This window comes from Heteronotia binoei, chromosome 8, assembly GCF_032191835.1.
Source record: "Heteronotia binoei isolate CCM8104 ecotype False Entrance Well chromosome 8, APGP_CSIRO_Hbin_v1, whole genome shotgun sequence".
NCBI classification, from domain to species: Eukaryota; Metazoa; Chordata; class Lepidosauria; order Squamata; family Gekkonidae; genus Heteronotia; species Heteronotia binoei.
The window spans coordinates 93,335,212-93,357,013 of record NC_083230.1 but is presented as its reverse complement, the minus strand read 5'-3'; the positions used below and the strand labels follow the sequence as shown (position 1 = coordinate 93,357,013).

Below are 21,802 nucleotides of genomic sequence, written 5' to 3'. Positions count from 1 at the left end.
TTCTCTCATAGCTAGGACTGGAAGGATGAGCTTTGGACAACGGCAGAAAATGTGCATTTAGCATCTTGGCAAAGCAGCTGATCAAAAAGCTCAGCCAACTATGCCTTGGTTCACATCACAGCCCAGTTTCCAGCATTCATAAGGCGTGCTGAAGCAAAAGTCAGCAAGATGTTTCTTGGCAGCATAAGCATTTGTATAAATATGAGAACAAGGCTTGCACAGAAGCTTATAAATGGATCAAATCCACACCGTTAATTTAACAACTTTAATTCTAATCTAGCTCAGTAGTTAGGGGCTCTCTGGAAGCTCAAGAAGAAACCACAGCTTTTGCTCAGGAGAAATAGCAATGCTTTATTACAAAATGGTCTTTCAGACATAGAACCTGATTTAATGGAACTATTTACATGTGCAATCTTAAAAAAAACAAAAAGCAAATGTGCTTTGATCCTTGTATGAAAACATCAGTTATTCTGCAGCAATATAAAATTAGTGGCTTTTAAATATGTGCTTCTTCCATTTCATGGGCAATAACCATACACAAATGTTTACATTTCTGTCACCCAGAAAAAAATATGATGATCTCCACCCATGGCACATAATGGAAGCGTCCTATGCCAAGTCAAGCCAGATCCCACAGCTGCTGAACCAATAAGGATGGGCTACAAAGAGAAGGAGAGAGAATAAACTCCTTAAATTTCATGTAATGTGCATAAAACATCAATCCGACAATACTTTTTTTAGTCCAAGTCACCTTTATTCTGCACACTGCTGTTGCAGACAATACTCCCTGAGATGGTTTCAAATTACAGAAAGTCCACTAGTTAATTTTTAGACAAAAGAAACTTCTACAAATGACAATATGTAATTTGTTTTATTATCATGCACTTAGAGCAATATATAATGTGGGGAACAATAATAATAATTATATGGCATTGTGTATAGTATTGCTGGGAGATCTGAAGATTATCTGGCAGCCTTAAATTCTAACTCTTTTATTATTATGCACCACTATGTAGCAAGCAAGACATATTTTGGGGGACTGAGAAAGCTCCAAAAGCTGTGACAGACCCAAGGTCACCCAGCTGGCACCATGTGGAAGAGTGTGGAATCGAAGCTAGTTTTCCAGATTAGAATCTGCCACTCTTATCCACTACATCAGGGATGGCCAAACTGCAGCTCAGGAGCCACATACTGTGTGGCTCTTGAAGCCCCCACCACGCGGTCAGCCAGCTTGGAGAAGGCATTTCTCTCTTTAAATCACTTCTCCAAGCCAAGCCAGCTCGGAGAATGCATTTAAAGTTAAAGTTGCTTTCTTTCCACCTTTCCCTCCCTTATTTTCCTTCTTTCCTTCCAGCTCTCAAATAGCTGATGTTCATGTCTTGCATCTCTAACATCTGACATTTATTCTAGGTGGCTCTGAAGTTAAGCAAGTTTGGCCATCCTGCACTACACCATGCTGGCTGGTGGTGGTGGGGGGAACCCAAGACTGATCGTAGAGTTATCTAGATTTTACCTGAGGATGTCCTAAGTGGTGGATGAGAAGCTGAGTGTTCATTTTGCCAGGATAGCCAGTAGTAGCAAACAAGTTACTGTTGACTGTAGACCACCTAGATGCACAAAAGCCCATTCCATGAAGGTTTTAGAAGAATTTAAAATATATGTATATACATAAACACACACACAGCCAATACACACAGAATACATAACAATCAGGAGTTCCAATGATTTTAATGGGAGGGATAAGCACATGCTTCAATCTTTTCCACAGAAACCAATGGGACTCCAGAGTGCTTAGCTCTGGCTAGATTGGGATGTAGATATTTTAGAGTGAAAAATAGTAGGTCTATGGCTGTAGAAAAGCAAATTTGCACAAAAGCAAATGTTTAAATGCTTTTCATAGTTTCCCTTAGATCCCAATTTCAATTTCTTTTTGATTACCAACAGGAAACAGGGAAAATACTAGCAATTCAGAGCAGAACTTCAAACAAAAAACTGCACAATACCTTTGAAGTTTAAAAGGAAACTGGGCACATTATAGGACTATTTTTGCTCCTTGGTAATGCTATGCATTAGGACAAAAAGCCCAAGAAAGTCATATGGCTATAAAGGCTAACTAATTTTCATATGATAAAGCCTAATTATATCAAGTTTAGGATAAAACTACAGCCAAACATACCTAAATGAGTTGGCCCTATCAGCATGGACAGGTTTCTTCTCCAGAGGATAGCTATACAAGAAAAAGAAAAGTTGCTTCAGAAACCATTGACCACACTTCAGCTTTACAATGCACCTCGCACCAAACTATAGTCAAGACATCTTTTGACTGTGTGACTTCATTATATGATCACAGACAGCAAAAGTTTATTGGGCTAATGCCGAATCCTTATTTATAACATTTCTGAAAATATGAAAATGCTATGCTTCAGTGTAATTTTAAAAAATTATTTCACAAACAATGCATTCTGTAACTGTACATATGTAGTTGATAACGTGTAACCTCTCTTTACTGCATCCATGTAATCTGAGGTATAGAATTTAAATTACAAAATTCACAAGACAAAAGATGAATACTGGCAGTCCTACTTTTCCCCACCCATTAGTTTTGTTAATGTCAGTGTAAGAACTTTAGAAATATATATTTTACTGAAATAAAAAAGGAGCTCAATCCTAAATTCTGACATAGCTGGTCAATGCCCTATACTACAGCAGAGGGAAAAAAATGCAAATAGAGAGAAAGACTCAAATCCAAAGGGCATAGAATTGCAATGGTGCCCTTAGTGGCACTTCCAACAAACATCAATCATGGAGTGTCATGCCAATGATACCCCAAGGCCAACCATGTATGGAAGCAGCCAACCAATGTGTATGCAAGCATACCTCTGGTGTCACTCTGCCCACACCCATAGGAGGAGGGAAAGAAACAAATAATCCTGTGCAGGAAGAGTTATGTAATCACAATACTAATGGGAGCTGTAAAGAAAGGGGTTCATATCCTCTTCTGCGAACACACACCCTTTTGGAAGGTAAATACACTGAGCAGAAAGCATAACAGCTCCAACAATATCACCCAAATACCAGGTAGGGGGGAAAAAACAACCCTGGAAAGCCCATGCCGTCTCCTAGTGAGGGGTTCAGATGGAGGAGGGGTGAGGGAGTAAGGCCCTAAGAAGCAGCATTTTGCAAGGTGAGGGAACACAAGAGCTAGAACAAGAAAATGCAGCACAAAATTCTCAAACTTCTGCCATCTCCCCTAGAGGGAAAAAGAATGCATGTGGGAAACAAGAGGAAGAAGAAGAAGAAGATATTGGATTTATATCCCGCCCTCCACTCTGAAGAGTCTCAGAGCGGCTCACAATCTCCTTTACCTTCCTCCCCCACAACAGACACCCTGTGAGGTGGGTGGGGCTGAGAGGGCTCTCACAGCAGCTGCCCTTTCAAGGACAACCTCTGCCAGAGCTATGGCTGACCCAAGGCCATTCCAGCAGGTGCAAGTGGAGGTGTGGGGAATCAAACCCGGTTCTCCCAGATAAGAGTCCACACACTTAACCACTACACCAAACTGGCTCTCTCAAACAGGAGACTGAATCCCATCAAGGAGGAAGCTGAGAATAATGCAAAGCTCGTCTTCTGGCCAGCAATAAAAGAGAAGGTAGAAGCAGGACTAGAACCCACTCCTTCAAAAACTGTCCTCTAACAACACACCAGCAGAAAAAAAAGATGCATAATAGGACTCTTGGAATTCTCCGATGGCACTGAGGTTGAAATCAACCATATACACTAGCATCCAAGCTGCAGAAAAAATTGTGAAGAATGACACAGTCTGGTCCACAGCACAGGCTTACCATCTCAAAGGTTCAAACCCTGTATGTGGTTAGCTACTGGACAGTTCCAGAATAAATCCCAAGCAAATCTCAGCTTTTACACCCAGAGTCACTCAGGCTGACTGGGTAGTTGTGTCTCCTTTTGATGGAGACCTGCAGACCTTTGCAGATGATAGCTATCACCTTGAGAAGAACACAGTACTCCCCTTTCAGTGTTTTTCATTCCTTGCTGTTGATTAGAACTATGACAAGCAAAACTCTCCAGTTATAACTAGTGCAAAGACCATTATTATGGTTGCTGTGGAATTTAAAACAAGGCCTCTGAAGAACAACTATTATTTCAAGGGAAAGGATTTGAATAGAGGAGAGAGATTTGAGCCAACACACTAGGTGCTCACATCCTTATAAATAAGTTAAACATGCCAATTTGGTCACCTAACTTTGTGTATTGGAACAGGCATTCTAGACCAAATGACACTTCCTGTTGCCTTATCTGCTTACCTCACAACTGGGCTTCTTTGGTACTGGGCCCTCATTTCTTGTGGTCAGCATCCCCACAGAAAGTTTTTTGCACTTTCCCCCTGTAGGCATCCTTCTACTGGATCTGTGAGTTAACTGCCACTGTTGGTGGATATTCATTTCAGCAACCGCTTGTTCTCTATCCCCTGTGCAAGCACCAGTCGTTTCTGACTCTGGGGTGACACTGCTTTCACAACGTTTTCACGGCAGACTTTTTACGGGGTGGTTTGCCATTGCCTTCCTCAGTCTTTCACACTTCCCCACCAGCAAGATGGGTACTCATTTTACCGACCTCGGAAGGATAGAAGGCTGAGTCAACCTTGGGCCGGCTATTTGAATCCAGCTTCCGCTGGAATCGAACTCTGGTCGGGAGCGGAGAGTTCAGACCACAGTACTGCAGTACTGCTGCTTTATCACACTGTGCCATGCAGCCGCTATAATACAGTTCTCCATACTGTCTCCCTAATGCAGCCCATGGCACACACTGTCATCTGGGATAAGGGGGTTTATGCACTACTTAGGAGAGCTGTGATTGCCTGCAGATTTAAGTATCCAAGACTGTATCATGGTTATGTAGGGGCAGTAGCAGGCAGGGTTCATTTTTCACTCTTGTTTTAGTCAGTGGAAGTGTTTACTCACACACAAGGATTTTTCTCTCCTCCTCTGGCACACATTCAGTACTGCCCATTTCTGGTTTCTATACTGGTACTGTGTCAGCAGAGCACTATTCTGCCATGTTTCTGTTTTATATTGGTGTGGTGTTTAATTGCTACCTTTAGCAGATGAAATTTAGGATTGCATCGTTATATGTAAGCAAACTTACCACTGACTTCTACCTACTTGCTATTTTATATAAAGTGCTTTTCTCTAATTTGCAACGGCAGTCAAGTAACATTCACTTAGTAGTTGCTAATGATGACTGAGGGGTGACAAAGTCAAAACAATAGCAAAAAACTCTCTGGAAAACAGCCAGAGTGCATTTCCTTTACTTTTTTTCTTTGCACTGGAGTTCTTTTTTCTATGTTACTGAATTTTGTAGTGGGTAAAAAGGGAAGGTAAAGCAGGGTTAAATGAAGTATTTAGTGTATGTTTAAAATACCACCCCCCAGCAAATACAACAGTAAAAGAGTAGAAGGTGTTTGATGACAATACCTAGATCGAGAAATATCCCAGATAAGCCAGTCATTTCCAGCAACCGCTCCAACTTTAAAAGTATCTTTTAAACACCAGTGTGCTGACATCAGTGGAGTCTGACCAGTGGTGAGGGACAAAATGGCCTGATGAGTCACAAGATCATAGAATCGTATTGTTCCATTCTTCTCTGCAACCATCAACTACAAGAGAAAGTTAATAGGTTACAAAAGTTCTTGGAAAGCAGAAACACAAAGTTCGAAGGGACTTCAAGGGTCATCTAATCCAGCACCTCGTGCAATGCGGGAAATGCACAAATACCTCCCCCACTCCCCCAGTGACCCCTGCTTTGTGCTCAGAGGAAGGCAAAAAACCTCCAGGATGTCTGGGCCAATCTGGCCTGCAGGAAAACTCCTTCCTGACCTCAGTGGTGATCAGCACAACCCTGGGCATATAAGAAAGGACCACAAGAGCCAAGCACTGGCTCATTCCTTCCTGCCCTCCCTCTCAGGAACTGCCTAAGTTCACAGAATCTAACTTCTGCTTAAAAACCCCCAAGAAAGGAGAGCCCGCTATCTTCCAAGGAAACCTGTTCCACTGAGGAACCGTTCTAACTGTCATTAAGTTTTTCCTAATGTTTAGCTGAAAATTCTTTTGATTTAATCTCAACCCACTGGTTCTCGTCCAACAGAAAACAACTCTGCTCCATCTTCCATATGACAGTCCTTCAAACCATTCCAACTCTCTTCCATACAGTAAATGTCCTAGAATACGTTACTGACAGCCCTTAGTAAACAAGCTGCAGTGTAGAGTATATACCCAAGAAATAAGACCAACAGGAATGCTGAAATGACAGTTTTCTGTCACACTGATTGGTTAGTTTATAGAACAGAAAACAGCCATTTAAAGACATCAAAAGTAGGCCATTTCAGCAGCTGTTCTCTTTGCTATCTTCTGAAGTAACACAAAGCTGGTTAAAAACAGATGAAGACTCAGGACATCTAAAGTAATTCCAGGAGCCTAAAAATGTGATTGGCAGACATGCGATGGTGAACCTTTCAGCAGAGCTCAGATTTCTGAGGCATTTTGAAGCTCCAAAGCACAAGGTAGTTAAGATTCCTGACCTCCTTTTTTCAGACGGGAACTTAGGGAAGTGGTGGAGTTTAGTGTTAGACTTCTGCTTTGAAGGCACTGAGTGTCTCTGAAGTGCAGCACTGAAGTCTGTGAGGAGACTCCGCTGCTCTCCTGGGCCAAGAGCTTGCGAGAGAGGCAGGGCTCATCTCCAACTCTGTGTTGTTCAAGGCCACGTCCCTCCTGTGTGTTCCATCCCAAGCTGACTGGAGAGCTGGCAGCAGAACTTCAGCTGTTACAAGCATACCACCCTCAGTGACTATTACAGTGGCTTCTCCACTCTTGAGTGGAACACTTTCCTTTAGGAGATGTCTCAAACCCTAAACCTATACATATTCCAGATGCATATGGGTAACACAGATATATTATGGTTTTAGGCCATAGGGGTTTATTTTCTACAAGAAGCTTATTTTATAATTCTGTTGATTTTAAAAGCATGGTTAACAATTCCAAAATTATTGGTATTCACCTTGAATGCATCTTCAGGATGCCAACCCACGCTCATTCCAGCAGAACGTAGAACAAAACAAGCTCTCACATTTCCCTCCAAGTCCCAGACCCTATTAAAAAGAAATACAAATGCTAAAAAGCTTCCACACACAGTTCACTTTAACCTCTTTTCATTAATGCCTGTTCAATGGAAATGATCTTGGCTTGGATCTGATGACACTACCCCCTCATGTTTGTCTCTCGTGGCTGCAGAGGCTTTCCTCTGTTACTACCACTCCTGGGAGAGCAAGATCAATATTTTCAATGAGCCTTTATGCACACAGAAGTGCTTGCTGCAGAGGAAGTGAGTGCCGCAATGGACAAAAGCCTCTACTGTGGCCAGAGAGAAGCACGAGGAGAAGGATATCATAGGATCCATGCATTTTTAGATGAGATTTTTTGGCCTCAAATGCAGTTAGCAGAATACAGGGATCAGAATACTACTACCTATCATCATTCAAATTAGGAGGTGCTGATGGTTTCCACGAGTCAGTAAAAACAGAAAGATACAGGGGTCATGGTAGTAAAGGAAAGACTCATATGACTTATGTTAATTTCCCCGAGTAAGACAAAGAGGCAAAAAGATGGACTGACAGATGGCTCCTAGATCTTTTAGAAGAGGGAAAAACCCAAACCAACATATATACACCATGTACTCCACAAATAAAGGATGAAAATGCTTTGAGTGCAAAGTGGTGTTGTGTTATGCAGCTCCATCCTGCCTGACCACTGCAACTTTATTTTTTAAGTCTTGGGGAAATTTCTAGAACATGGGGATGTAAGTTTTAAAAGTTAATCTGGGAATGCATCTGAGAAATGTGTCCAACCCTTCCAGATTTTTCAGAGGAGGAACAACCTACTTCATAGGGTTGGTTGTTATGAAGTTATCATGGAGGCAAGGAGAATGATGCAAGCCGTTTTGGGCACAACAGCAGGGCATTCATGAATTAAAGAAATGGCTGATAAGCCATCCACTTGAAGATATTTGCACTGGCTTCTGTCACATGGTTGAGAATTTCACTTCTTAAAAAGTTCTAGTGAAACATCCAGCCTTTAATTACAATTACTGGGTAGCAAAGCATTTTAAAATCATTTTTGCTTAAAGATCTTTTCAGTTCATCTCTCACCAGGGCACTAAAGCTTTTTATATTAAGATCTGAACACCCTCTTAAATAAATGATAACATCACTAGTCTAGACGAAATAGATGTGAAACAGAGAAAATACAATTAATTAACAGTGAGAGTCTTTCCTTGCCAATCCTCAACAGATCAAATACTTGTTTTCCCTGCAGAAATCCTAGGGCCTCCAAATTTGGAAAGATCAGTTATCCTTATTTTTAAAATCTTACAAGTTTTGTGAAAACAAAGAATATCTATTTGATTAGGTAATTTAGAGACTAAGCCCTTTCTTCTGCTGCCAGAAATTTTGCCTTGTAGATCTTTCCAAGTCAAATCAACACTTCCTGCATGTTTACTATGTGGGGAAGAAGAGTATGGCACAATTCAAAATGGTGAATCATTTTGGCCAAAGAACATCATGTCCCCTTCCCAAAGTCAAGGGAGCCGAGATGCAGGCAGAGATAGAAAATTCTCATTGTTTGCCTGATTTATGATTCAGCGTCAGGCTTTTGTATCTGCTTTATGTTTTGCTGAAATATTAAGATCATAGTAACAAAATGTCCTCTGAGAGCAAAAACACGGTCCAACGTGTTTTTGTTGCATTTCCATGTTAAGAAATAAATGGAGGATATGGCATGTAAATCTAACAGATATGCATACAATCATGAAATGAATTCTGGTGTATATAGAAGTGGTTAATAGGGCAATCCTATGTAGAGTTCCCCCAGTCTACTAATAACCTCAAAGTTATTATGAAGATTTTTGAGATAGTGTATGCAAAGCATTTTGAACCCTCCAAAGTTTATATAAATGCTAAGCAGCATGATATGATTTAGGTGAATTACAGATGGTTTTAATTATCGTTCCTGCAGAAGTGTTTTTCCATGTAAGAAATGTGTCGATTTTGAAGCAGCCTTTGATTAGAAAGAAATTAGGATAGCTACTAATTATTGTTTTTCCTGTTAAGCACACAAAAGCTGGGTGAAGTTCAAAGCATCAGGCAAATGGGTCTGCAATCAGTCACCACAAATTGATTGCAGGTGCTGACAAATAATATAAAACATAAATTAAAACATAATAGTTTTCTTGGAAACACAGAGGTATATTGATTTGGGGATGGGGGAGATGGGGAGAAAAGAGCAGAGACAACAGCTCTGACAATTTGTATTGAGTAATCGTTAAGCAGTGAAATCCTTAGAGAAAAGGCCCGATTTGTTAAAAAAGAAACAACCAGAAACACAGGTACAAACCTCTGACTAAAGGAAACATTAAGTCACTACCTGCATATTCAAATTGAAATTGAGAAGTTTTCTAAAATGGAAGATACTGTCCTATTAGTGTTTAGTTTTCTGGACAACTCCAAATGGTGACTCTGGTATTGTCATCTTTCTTTCACGTTAGATCAAGACAACTCATAACTCATGTTATATGTACTACTCTCAACAGATGCTTCACTGCATCTGAAAGATGACAGAATTCACAAGTATGACCTTCATATTGCCAAGGATGGCATTAGTGCTACCTGGGAATGCTAAAACAGGGACTATCGAAATACTGAAGATGGACTAGCAGCTTTACAAACAGCCACTCAGCTGACTGCTTACAGTAAATCAGGTCTACTTTAAGTGACCAGGCAGAGATATTTTACAAGTTAAAAAAAAACCCCAAAAACTTTCAGGCCACTAATAATTAGCATAAGTGTCAAAAAAACCTGTGGTCTAACAACCGCTGGATACTTTTTTGCTGGGAGAGTTCGCTGTTTTAAATAAAATCTAGCAAGCTACTTACTCGTAATGTGAAGAAAAATCAATATCTGGACAATAAGCATTTCACACACAAGACATTTTAAAAAAGAAAATCTGCTATATATATTCTTTGAATGTCCTTCTCCTTTCGCAGTAGATCTTAGAATATTTCTCAGTAGAACCATTTTGAAAGATGATTATCCTTACAAGTTCAATTTCATTCTTGACTCTGACCTTAAAAATTTCATGGCCTATGTTTTTAGAAAGATCAAATAAAATGATTTCATTTTTAAAGTATTTACTGTCTAGAGGTAGGCCTCTCCTGGATATGGTAATTACCAATGACAACCAAAGAATACTTGCACTTGCCAAGAACAATTTCTCAGCACTATAAATGTGCAATGGGAACTTATATTGCTATGATTAATGCTTGCTTGATTACACTAAACGACCAGGTAATATATTTGCTTCAGAAGATTACTGTGAGAAGCATAGATTCTGTAACAGGAAACAAACTTGCACATTGTCCAGCTCTTTGTAATGATTAAGTGTTAAGGGGGGGAGGGGGGAATCACATCTGTAGGACATATTTGAATACAGCAAGAAGTGGGAAGAAATCATGGAATTCAAGCATCAGCAAAACATTCTCATTATGTCATAGCCTTTAATCTTTATCCAAATCCTCCATAGTAAAGTATTCGAGTACATAACAACTAACTTCGTGAACACTGGATAATTTCAGGTCTTTAAAGAGGGCGGGGGAAAGATTTGGTTATCATTAGGGGGATAAAACCCCAACAATACATCCATATATCCCAAACATGCCAAGCTCTTTTCAGCTACAGAGGTTCAAATTAAATAATAGTATATAGTTATTTTTGCTGCCAAAAACATATTAAGATATGGTGAATGCTGGCACGTCTTTCTACAGCCTCACCAGCAAACATTCCCATGGCATTACGGCAAATATAAAGGCCTGGCACAGCAGTGGGTAGTTACCATTCCAAACACTGATTTGTCATAGCACAGCTTAGGATGAGGCACGTGCAATGTTTTTTAAGCTCAAAAAACAGCATTTTGAAAGAGTCAGCAAAGAGATGCAAGAGACACACAGAGAGAAGTGGAAGAAAGCTGAAAGACAGAAAAGCACTTGCATCAGCCATAGCCAACAAATTTCAAGTCCCAGAACATGTTTTGGCAGGGACTGCAATGAGAAGAGCAAAGGGGAACAACGTTCTGGAATACTCTTGGACATAACGCTTCCCTTAAGTTCTGATAGTATGTATCTGTCCTTACCACCCAAAGAGTAAACAGGCCAACTAAGACAAAAGGGAAGTGGTGGAAAACCCCAAGCAAAAAACCCCACAAATTCAGTAACGCAAGGAGGTGCTAGAAGGAAGCAAAAGCTATACATTTTCCTAGTATATGAAAATAAAGACACAAAGGGAATCGACATGAGGGATCAAAGGGAAATGCACTCAGGCTTAGCAACTACTGAACAATGAAACTAACCCATCACAGCTTTTCTGCCTATATTAAACCAGATACTAAAGGCAAACAATATACCAAGCTCTTTGAAGGTATTTTTGTGGCCTAATTAATTTGTTGAGGGAAGGAAAGCAGCATGGTATAGCCCAATCTCATCAGATCTTGAAAGTAAAGTAGGGTAAGCACTTTAGATGGGAGACTAACAGAGAAAACTCTGCAGAGGGAGGCAATTGCCAAACCATCTTTGCTTCTCTCCCATCTTAAAAGCCCCTTTGCTGGGCTTTTTAAATTATTATTTAAAACAGCACTTACATATATAATTGCTTTATTACTTTATAACAGGGTATGAACTAATGGTAAACCATTACTTTTCTGGTTCAGAAAACAATTTTGGGTAGTTAAGAACTAATCACTAAAAAATTACATGGCCAGAATTCAACAACTTTTACACTACTGTGACAGATACTCATAGTCAATTGACAGAATACATACCTGCAGGTGTGGTCATCACTCACACTTGCAATTTCCTGACCTCCTTTAGGTGCAAATACCAAATCATTAATATAACTCGAGTGGCCTTCCATAATCTGTACGTCAGAAAGTGGAAGTATTTTTAATCAAAATGAAATAACAAAAAAGAATATATTAATACCCATAAAAAAGCAAGCAAGTGTATAGTGAAGCCTTTCTTCCAAAAAAGCAATGAGGGAAAAGATCCAAATACATAACAGGTTATAGGGAGGAGCCAGTTTCTTAGACGTCCTGGAGCCAAGCTATTTAAGGTTTTACAGATTAAAACAGGTCTCTTGAATTGTGTTTGGAAGCCACTACAAAATATTATAGCACTGACAAATATATGCTTCTAGAAACTTACTTTGACCCAAACATTCTCTTTTAGTCTAGTCCACCTCATAAGGTTGTTGTGATAAAATGGAAGAGAATGAACCATATATGCTACTCTGAGCTCTCTGGTTAAAAATGAAACAAGAAAATATTAGAAGATAGGCTTTTGAGTCATCCAAGTTTCCCAACATCCAAGTTACTATGGAACAACTGAAGCTGAATCCAAGACAAGAGAGGGTTTAACCTTGGTTGGGAAGGCTTCTGTAGCCTCATGGCTAGATTACTGAAATGAGCTCAATGTAGGGGTGACCTTGGAAACAACCTGGAAAGTGAAGCTGCTTAAGAACACAGCAGCCCAATTACTGCCAAGTGTTGGCTGATGGGCTGATACATGGTCCATCTTAAAACAGGCACACTGGCTACTAGTTTGTGAAGTGAACTCAAGGCTCTGGTTATGACATTTAAAGTACTTCATGGACTAGGTCCCACATAGCTAAAGGACTGCCTCTTTCACTATGCCCCCACAAACGGTTGCTAATTGCCTTCCCATGATTTCTGGTGTAGCTTCCACTCTGTGGTTCAGTCTTCCTGTGGTGGTGAGTGACCATCTTTAGAAATATTCAGGAAAATGTCTTAAAATGGCCTCTTATTCTAGATAAGATATGGACAGAATTTGCAAATTGTTCTTCTCTATTATAATTTGCTTCTTCCATTCTATTTCCCGATTAATTCTGATTTTTGGCACTTACAGTCAGAAATTGTTAGATGATTCATCCTGTCATACGTACCAATTAGATACAGTCAATGGTATTATTTTTGTTTATGCTGAAGTTATTTCCTTCTCAATGTATTAAATGCTGTTTATGCAATATTAGCACTGTAAATGTAAACTATGTTTATGTTCGTTAAAGCTCTTACTTGATGTTTTGTAATTGTGTTCAGTATATTTCAATAAAGATTATTTGAAAAGATGGAAAAAAATGTCCAGGAGGTCATTTTTTGCCAGAACTTTTAATAGGGGTATAGACTGAAAGTATATTTTGGGGTTTTATTTTGTATGCTTTAAACTGTGATTAGTTAGCCACCTTGAGGAAAGAAAGGATATAAATATTTAAACAAAGATAAATAAATAAACCCAACATCGAACCCCAAGATTACAACTATTAGTTCTGTACAAGGAAAAAAAATGATCTATGGCTTCCATGTTTCATGAGCAGATGAAAGAAAAATATCGCAGCCTCAGATACAAGGCATGGCGATTACACGGCAGCAATCTGAGGCTGTGGGACCAAAGGAGCCTAAATGTCTTCATTGATTAAATGCAACTCAGCACCCACCAATCATCATTAATTGCAGCCTGGTGTGAATTCCACTTGAATCTCTTCATTCATGTTCATATCCCAACTATGGCTGGGTACCATAAGGACATCAAGACTGATAGATTGGTTTACATCATGGCCAAAACCACTGACAACTTATTGTACCTCACCCTCCAAACTGCTTCATCTATTTTGTGGTGATTTGGTTCCCCATTATGGAATACCTGACAGAACAAGCTGATATTCCTGAGGTAACTGACGCTAAGTCTGTGCTTAGCAAGGTCTTCCAGTTTCTGGGTTAAAAGGGTGAAAATGAAAACAGAGCAAAGGGAGTTTAATTACTTCTTTTTGTATGTGTCTAGGTTAGCCTTTATGTATTTTGGTTATTTTATTGATTATTGATATATCTTTGTTATTGTATTGTCTTATACTGTTTTATTTTGTTATACTTGTAAGAAATTGCAATAAAATGATAATTTCAAAAAAAGACTAGAAGGTTGGGTTGGGCCAAATTAGAGGGACAGCTGTATTAAATTAGCATCCTAGTAATTTCTGACACCATGTTTTCACAAAAGCTCATCTAGCAATATCACATCTTCAATGAATGGAGGATGAGAACAGTGATCCCATGAAAACAAAGCAAATCTCACAGCAGTACAACAAGCATTCCATAATCAACAGTATCCACAACTTCAGCAAGATAAAATAAAATAAATTAAATAAATAAGACTGAACAGGATTAAGCCTAAGAGGCAACTGGCTCTACTAAATTCCAGGGAAAGATCAATAGCTATAATGCTCAAGACACTAAGCCATAGATCCTTTATTTGGACAAAGGAAAGGAAGATCAATAGTTACAAGTACAGACTCAATGCTATATTTAATTCAAAAATGAACTAATGGATTAGTAGAGGTTTATAAAATTTATTAAAAGCAGATGTTCCCAGGAAGGGAATAGTTGGATGTGTTTGCATCCAAAGATGATTTCCTGACTAGTGCGCAATTGTTCAGTTCTTGCTAGTATTCTGTCCTTCCTAAGCAATGCACAAACAATACCAGCAACAAAGAATGCACCTTTTCCAAGGTGATTTGTACTAGCTAGGAGGGACATGGAAACTAATTACAAGTGGTCACCTGTTCAACTGCAGCAAGAAACTCTCACCTGATGAGAGAAACTGGCATGATAAAAATGCAGCATAATTTCTGAACAAACATCTCAAACTCTGATACTTTAAATTTTGCATTTAAATTGACTGCCTTATGTCAGGCTGAATATAAGTAGTTTTGTCCGTAAAGCTGTTATAGCGGGCATAAACTGATGCTGTATTTAGTTTCACCTGACCACATGGCACTTCCAAATTTAAAGAATGCCAGAGAATTGGCACACAGATCCAGTGCAAACTCAAATAAACTATCTCAGAATTTTTATAGTCAGGTCTACTTTGGGCTGAACAATTACTGTACTGTCAGAAATAAGTTTTGGATTTTATTAAAATTCTACAATGAGAAGCATAAAATGGACACACATTGCAAGAACACATTTCATGTAGAAGAGTTTTGTTTTAAGGACTACAAGACATACATTCTTCAAAATGTTCAAAAACATTTTTGAACATTTGCATGTGGACTGGCTTTTAAAACAGAGAAATATTTAAAATTGTCAAATATTTATATTATGCCCCCATCTCACCTTATATTCATTCTTAGCGTGAAGATCTGATGTGAATAACCTCAATTTCCTATCAGCAGCTGCAGTACAAAATCTAAAGCAAATGAGGACACACATTCAATTGTTTTATACAATTAAAAATAGTTGGTAGTTTTAAAGACTTATGTTGGAGATCCTGGACTCACATTACAAAATATATAGTTAACAAGTTTTCCTGAATTTATGTATCAAATCACTTGAGAGAGGGGGAAAGGGGGTGTCTCTCTCAGAAAAAGTAATAAATTTCCAGTTAGGTGATTTGATGTGTTATGAAAAACAATACATGGCTTAATGTTTAGCGTTAATTGGTAGCATTATGTGAGTTACAGATATAGCTAAATATTTAAAAAGCAAAATGCAACTGCAATGAAAGTCAAGATGGGATCATGAGCCAACGCTTGGAACACTTTTCACAGACATTTATAGCACATCTAGAATTTTCATTAAAATGCCTTTAAACATCTACCACATTCTTGCTGCATCTAGATTCCTAGTGAAACCATTAAAATATTGTGTTCAATAGATTTTGATACCAAAGTTCTTCTTATACAGCTTTTTGCTTCAAATTAAAATGCTACAGATACCATAACATCTCTTACCATAGTCTTGCAACTTAGCAGTGGTCCAGGCAGCCAGGGACCTAATTGCAATTGCTTCCTGATAAACTGGACTCGCAGACCCAGAAGAACAACAGTCACATGGAATACATGATCTGTTTTCACTGCCTCCTTAAGACTGAGAGCTGTGCACATTGCAGGCTTGGCTTTTGCATTTCTGTGACAGTTGTGATTGCAGTGAAACACACAAGGACCAATGACTGCTATTCCTTGGTCTCTGGCAGCCCTAGTAAACTATTGCATCTGATGAATTAAGCTACTTATAAAAATAAAGTCATATTGCTTTATGGCTATTGTCAAATGCCTCAGGTTTTCAGAGAACAGTAAGACATTCTCATGCTGACAGACATTTGCTTCTATAACATCAACACCACACTGTTTCATTCCCTGCTCCTAAACCCATTTCACACTAAGAAAGTTTAGTACATAGAGGATTTCTTGGTTAAACTATGACAAACCTTCATTGTAATTTCTTAAGCATACAAATAAAAGTAATTCTTCATGAGAAAAACACTATGTTTTTTTGTTGTTGTTCAGTCGCACAGTCAAGTTCGACTCTTTGTGACCCCATGGACAAAGTCACGTCAGGCCCTCCCGTCTTCTACCATCCTCTGAAGTCTGCTCAAATTCCTGTTTGTTACATCAGTAGCACTATACGAAACCCTATTTTTCAAGCTTACACTCCGTATTACAACAGTGAAAATAACAGACCACAGTATTTATATGAGCATTGGAAATATTACCGTAGCAAAGGTGGTAAAGCATCAAGCCTAGTTTCTGGACTCCATGCTATAGCGTCAACTCTAATCCCATGATGAAACGTCCTTAATGTATTATACTGTATTCCATCCACTTCTGCGTCCTCTTCCTACAAATACATACAACATTTAGTAAGTATTTTCCTGCTAGCTGTTTACCTTGAAAATATTTTGTGGTATGATATACTTGATAAGCAATATAAACTTTGACTCAATTTTGTTGGCCCCGTTATGTGGTAATGGTGACTTTGTGGCCCCCTGCCTGCTAATAAAAGCCACATGCTTCTATTAAAAAGTAAGCAATTAGTACATTATTAATGCTGTTCTAGTGGGTGTTTTGTTCTCCTAATGCTGTCAAGTGATAAGAGGCTACCGCCCCTTACCAACTGAACTTCATGGCCCAAGCAACTATTCAAACTCAAGTCTCCTCTAGGCCTAGTCAAACTACACTCTCATGCCTACAGAAGAGATTATGCTTGGGGTGTGTGTGTGTGTGTTTTAAGAACAACCAGAAAAGCTTTTGTCTAACAGCAACTAAGATGACTCTACAAGAGTATGCAGAACAGTACTATAGAGCTACAGTGATTTCTCGGCTCTTCTTTTCCTTGTGTATTTCTGCCAGGAATCTCAAGGAAGTGATGTTGGACCTCTTGGCTTCTTCATCCACTTCCTCACATTTCACAATAGGAATGGGGTGCTTCCATCTCTTCCAGAATTATAAAAAAAGTGCGGCTTACCAGGAAATTGGAAATGCTGTCAGGCTTCCCTCTAAACAAATACACAATCTATTATATTTCATGCACCTTGTACAGCATGGGTTTTTTATATGTGGTTTCTGACTGCTATGGACAGGGCTTTGGCCAGTAAGTATTATAGTATAAACAAATATGGTTCTGATTATTGTAAACACCAATTCATTTTTCAGCAGACTTTAATTACAATGTTTGACTTAAATGTTTAATTTTCATTTTTAGCCCTATTCCTATAAAAGGCAGCCTTTGCAGGTTTCTTTGTAACAGTGTCAAAGCTACAAAGCAAACTCACCTGGAAGCTGCAGCGCCCAATAACCACATAATTATTGCCTCCGTATGCTATTAGTGATTCTGCACTCCCACTGTCAAATGGGTTGAATTCCACCACATGCACATAGTCCTCACATTCCACAGTATAAGAAGGACTTCGGGAGGACTCCTGCTTCATCTTCAACAGAAGGACTTAGATTAACATAACAGGAGGTTCTTCAGTGGGACAAGAAACAAAAATAAATGCATATGTAGTTAGCCAACTAGCAGCCCAATATTATCCACACTTACTTAGAAGTAAGACCCAGTGAGTTCAATGAGAGTGACTCTAAACTAACTGCAGCCTTAGACACATTAGGACTGCATACTTGTTGGAATTAAGCAATGGAATCAATGGAACTTACTTCTGAGTAAATGACTAGGATTGCAGGGAAATGAGACCACCATGGGAAACTGTGCCTTCCTGATAGAAGAAGAAGAAGATATTGGATTTATATCCCGCCCTCCACTCCAAAGAGTCTCAGAGCGGCTCACAATCTCCTTTACCTTCCTCCCCCACAACAAACACCCTGTGAGGTGGGTGGGGCTGGAGAGGGCTCTCCCAGCAGCTGCCCTTTCAAGGACAACTTCTGCCAGAGCTGTGGCTGACCCAAGGCCATTCCAGCAGGTGCAAGTGGAGGAGTGGGGAATCAAACCCGGTTCTCCCAGATAAGAGTCCACACACTTAACCACTACACCAAACTGGCTCTCCACTGTATCTAGCTATATCTAGATACAGTTTGAAGTTGCATGCCAGCCAGCTGCATATAAATTACACCATTTCACAAGAATGCATACAAATGACATCATTTGAACAGAGCGCAATGAAAGTCTGTTTCCTCATCCCAACATGTCATTCTGCTTTGAACAATACAGGAAGCAAAAATTAAAAACCATTTTAAGCATTTTAAAAATAAAATTTACATAGGTCAACACTCCAGAAATCCAAGAACTAAGAGAGGATGTAAAGCAAAGAAACAAAATCCATTTCCACAATTGAAGCTGGAAAAATTTCCAGTCTTGAAGCTGATTAAAACACCTCTCTCCTCTTCATTTCCCCAAATCATCTTAGACTTTTTTGTTAAAGAATTAAAGATGCTTCTAAGCATACTATTGAGCATAAAGCATCACATAGTCAGACCTCTTTTTTACTTTTTGTATACACTTCCCGGAAATAACAAGAAGGCAATCCTAAACAGATCGGCTTGCAAATAAATCCCATTGTATTCAGTGGAGCTTAATCCCAGTAAAACGTCCTAAGGACTACAGCTGTCACTGAAGAAAACAAATTCTTCTCTGTTTGAGCAGGACTACTTCAGCCCGCATTTAACTGCCAATTCTAACGTTTTATGGTGACGCTTGCTTTATTTATTGAAAATGTTCCTAAATTCGCTTTACTCCCAAGCAACTGGGAGTTAAGACGAATAACAGATTTAAAACCATACAAATCACAAAGCTACTCAAACAGCCAAGGAAAACCTTACAAATGACACCCAAATGACTCCCTCTCCCCATTCCTAAGAAACAGGCAGAGCAGTAGGCGAGACTCGTGAAAGCGGTTTAAGAAATTCGACTTCTTTCCTATCCGTACACCTGGAAACATGCGGAGCTGTCCACGCACGTGGCCTATAATACTCTGGGAACAACCGACTGACAGGACAGGGAAGGCTTCCCCACACCGCTTCATGCACAAGCGACAAAACTGCACCCTCTTGAGATACCTGCAAACTACCACGCCACATCCCCTAAATCTCCCCGCTGCCGCCCAGCAGACTCCCGCGAAGAATTTGTCAAGATTCAGAGCTTCCGGGTAGCTGTTGTCCCGGTAGGAAACTTTTTCCGGGTCAGCAAGCAGGCCGCTTTTTGATTGGCCAGAAGCGAAGAATTTAAAATTGAATCTTCGCGAAGAGCGGCTGTGTGATTCTCAGCTGGCGGCTGCATAGCGGTGCTTTAGGGGTGCTTCCTCTGCAATATTGGCCGGCTTTTCTTGCGTTAGGGGGTGAGTGAGGCGACGGCACTCCGGTTCTCTGCAGCGGTGGTGGGGAAGAATTAGGAGGATTTGAGGAAATCGGGGTTGCCAACTGGAGGGGAAGCAAAACACTGCTCTTATCAGCAACCTTCATGTATAGCTGGTGAAGCTTTTCCTAGCGTGGTGGCAAACATTTATTGCTTACTCCCTTGTGCATTAGCGGCGGTGGATTAGTTGGTAACCCTGATGTATTGGGCAGTGTACTCTAAACGCCGTCATGGTTAAATCAGATGAGGTTGGGAAGGCTCCCCCCTCTCATGGCTTTTAGAGATTGTGGTATAATACTATGTATAGAGGGCTGAAACTAGGATCCTAGTATAGGATTTTGCATTATTATTATCATTGCTTTGATTCAGTTCTGATGTTAGATTGCTGACTGGTTCTACAACCCTAATCCTATTGCATTGTTTATTGAATGTCCCATCTGTGGAGAAAGGTGGATTATAAGTGACATAAATAAAATAGATTGTAGTGCTGGAGTCTGATACAACAGCATTTCTTGTATAGTAAAAATGGAGGAGAGGGAAATGATGTAAGTGGTTTTGAATTCCCACTGGGGAGAAAAGTGGCGTATAAATAATAGGGGCTGCATCAGGCGAGAGTTTTCAGAACAAAATTTTATTTTAAAAATGACAGGAGAAATCGAATGACAAAGTGCTAAAAGACCAAACCTGGTCTGGTGGGTTTTGTCAAGATTTGATAAGTAGGCAGGGCCTTTTTTGTAGAAAAAGCCCAGCAGGGACTCATTTGTATTTTAAGCCACACACCCTGATGTCACCATTGTTTCACACAGGGCTTTTTTGTAGAAAAAGTCCAGCAGGAACTTGTTTGCATATTAGGCCACACCCCCTGATGCCAAGCCAGCTGGAACTGTGTTCCTGCTCAAAACAAGCTCTGCAAGTAGGTGAAATTTAAGAGTTAGCAACTTCCAGGTAGGAGATTTTCGAGAATTGCAGTTTGTCTTCAGACTAAAGAGATCAATTCTGCTGGAGAAAATTACAATTTTAGAAGGTGGACTCTAGGAAATTATCTGCTAAAGTCCCTCCCCAAGCTCCACCCAGAAATTGTAAGGAATTTCCCAACCTGGAGTTGACAACTCTGTAAGATTCAGCAGCTGTTTAACATAATGGGTATTAATCCTTTTTGGACATTTTAATGGAGAATGAATGAGTGCATGTGGGTGGGATTGAGATTGTAGCCACAAATTCTGACTCCAATAAACCTAGAGAAAAGTGCTCAGTTCCGTAAATAGAGGCATACTGCATAGAAGTGGTAAATTGAAGCTTCTCATAGCGCAGAGGTAAACAGCATCTCTGTTAAAGGCAGGGCTTTTCTGAGTGGGAACACACAGGAATGCAGTTCCGGCTGGCTTGGTGCCAGGGGTATGGCCTAATATGCAAATGAACTCCTGCTGGGCTTTTCCAACAACAAAAAAGTCCTGATTAAAGAGAGAGAGTATTTGTCTCTAAGCCTGTCGACAACCCTAGGAAAATGTGTATAGAATCTTTGTGTCTTGGGGTCTGTCTTGGGGGGGTCCCCAACATGGTGCCTGTTGGTGCCATGGTGCCTGCCAAACACCTTTTCTGGTGCCCACCAATTGTTTTCAGGAAATGGTTGAAGCCTGGTAGGGCTTTTGCCCAGCAAGGCTTCTGTTTGGCCATTGGAGATTTGATTGGGTTTGCAAGTTTTTAAAAATGTTGCTTTGGCAACTGCTGCCACCACAGCACAAGGATCTGCTATTGCTAACGTTAAGCTGTGGTAGCCATTTTGTGGCCATTTGCCATGTCAGAATTCCAAATGTGTCCACACGCTCAGAATTCCAAATGTGTCCACACGCTCAAAAAGTTTGGTGTCTGTGCATAACTGGGAAACCTACTTTTAAAAGGAAGAAAAGTTCATTTAGTCCACCAATCTTTTAGCCACAGTGGTTAGTTTAATGCCCCCAGAAACTAAATCAAACTGGTATTTAGAAGTACACTGCCTCTGGATATGGAAGTTCCATTTAGCTGTCATGCCATATAGG

The 21,802-nt window shown here is 39.8% G+C and overlaps 1 protein-coding gene across 2 annotated transcripts; it reads right to left on the bottom strand.

Annotated features, from left to right (window-relative positions):
* Positions 1–331: 331 nt before the first annotated feature.
* NUP37 (nucleoporin 37) lies at positions 332–19,620 on the bottom strand. 2 transcript variants are annotated; one of them, XM_060245613.1, is made up of 10 exons: positions 19,472–19,620; positions 17,734–17,927; positions 16,675–16,799; positions 15,297–15,369; positions 11,937–12,031; positions 7,072–7,162; positions 5,493–5,674; positions 2,177–2,227; positions 1,514–1,607; positions 332–659 (listed from the first exon to the last, which is right to left on the bottom strand). In XM_060245613.1, exons 2-10 carry the CDS (start codon positions 17,887–17,889, stop codon positions 546–548), a joined length of 981 nt encoding a protein of 326 aa, XP_060101596.1. In that variant the 5' UTR covers positions 17,890–17,927; positions 19,472–19,620; the 3' UTR covers positions 332–545. The 2 variants fall into 2 exon arrangements, with proteins under 2 accessions (XP_060101596.1, XP_060101597.1); XM_060245614.1 differs by having other exon boundaries at positions 19,344–19,542.
* Positions 19,621–21,802: the final 2,182 nt, after the last annotated feature.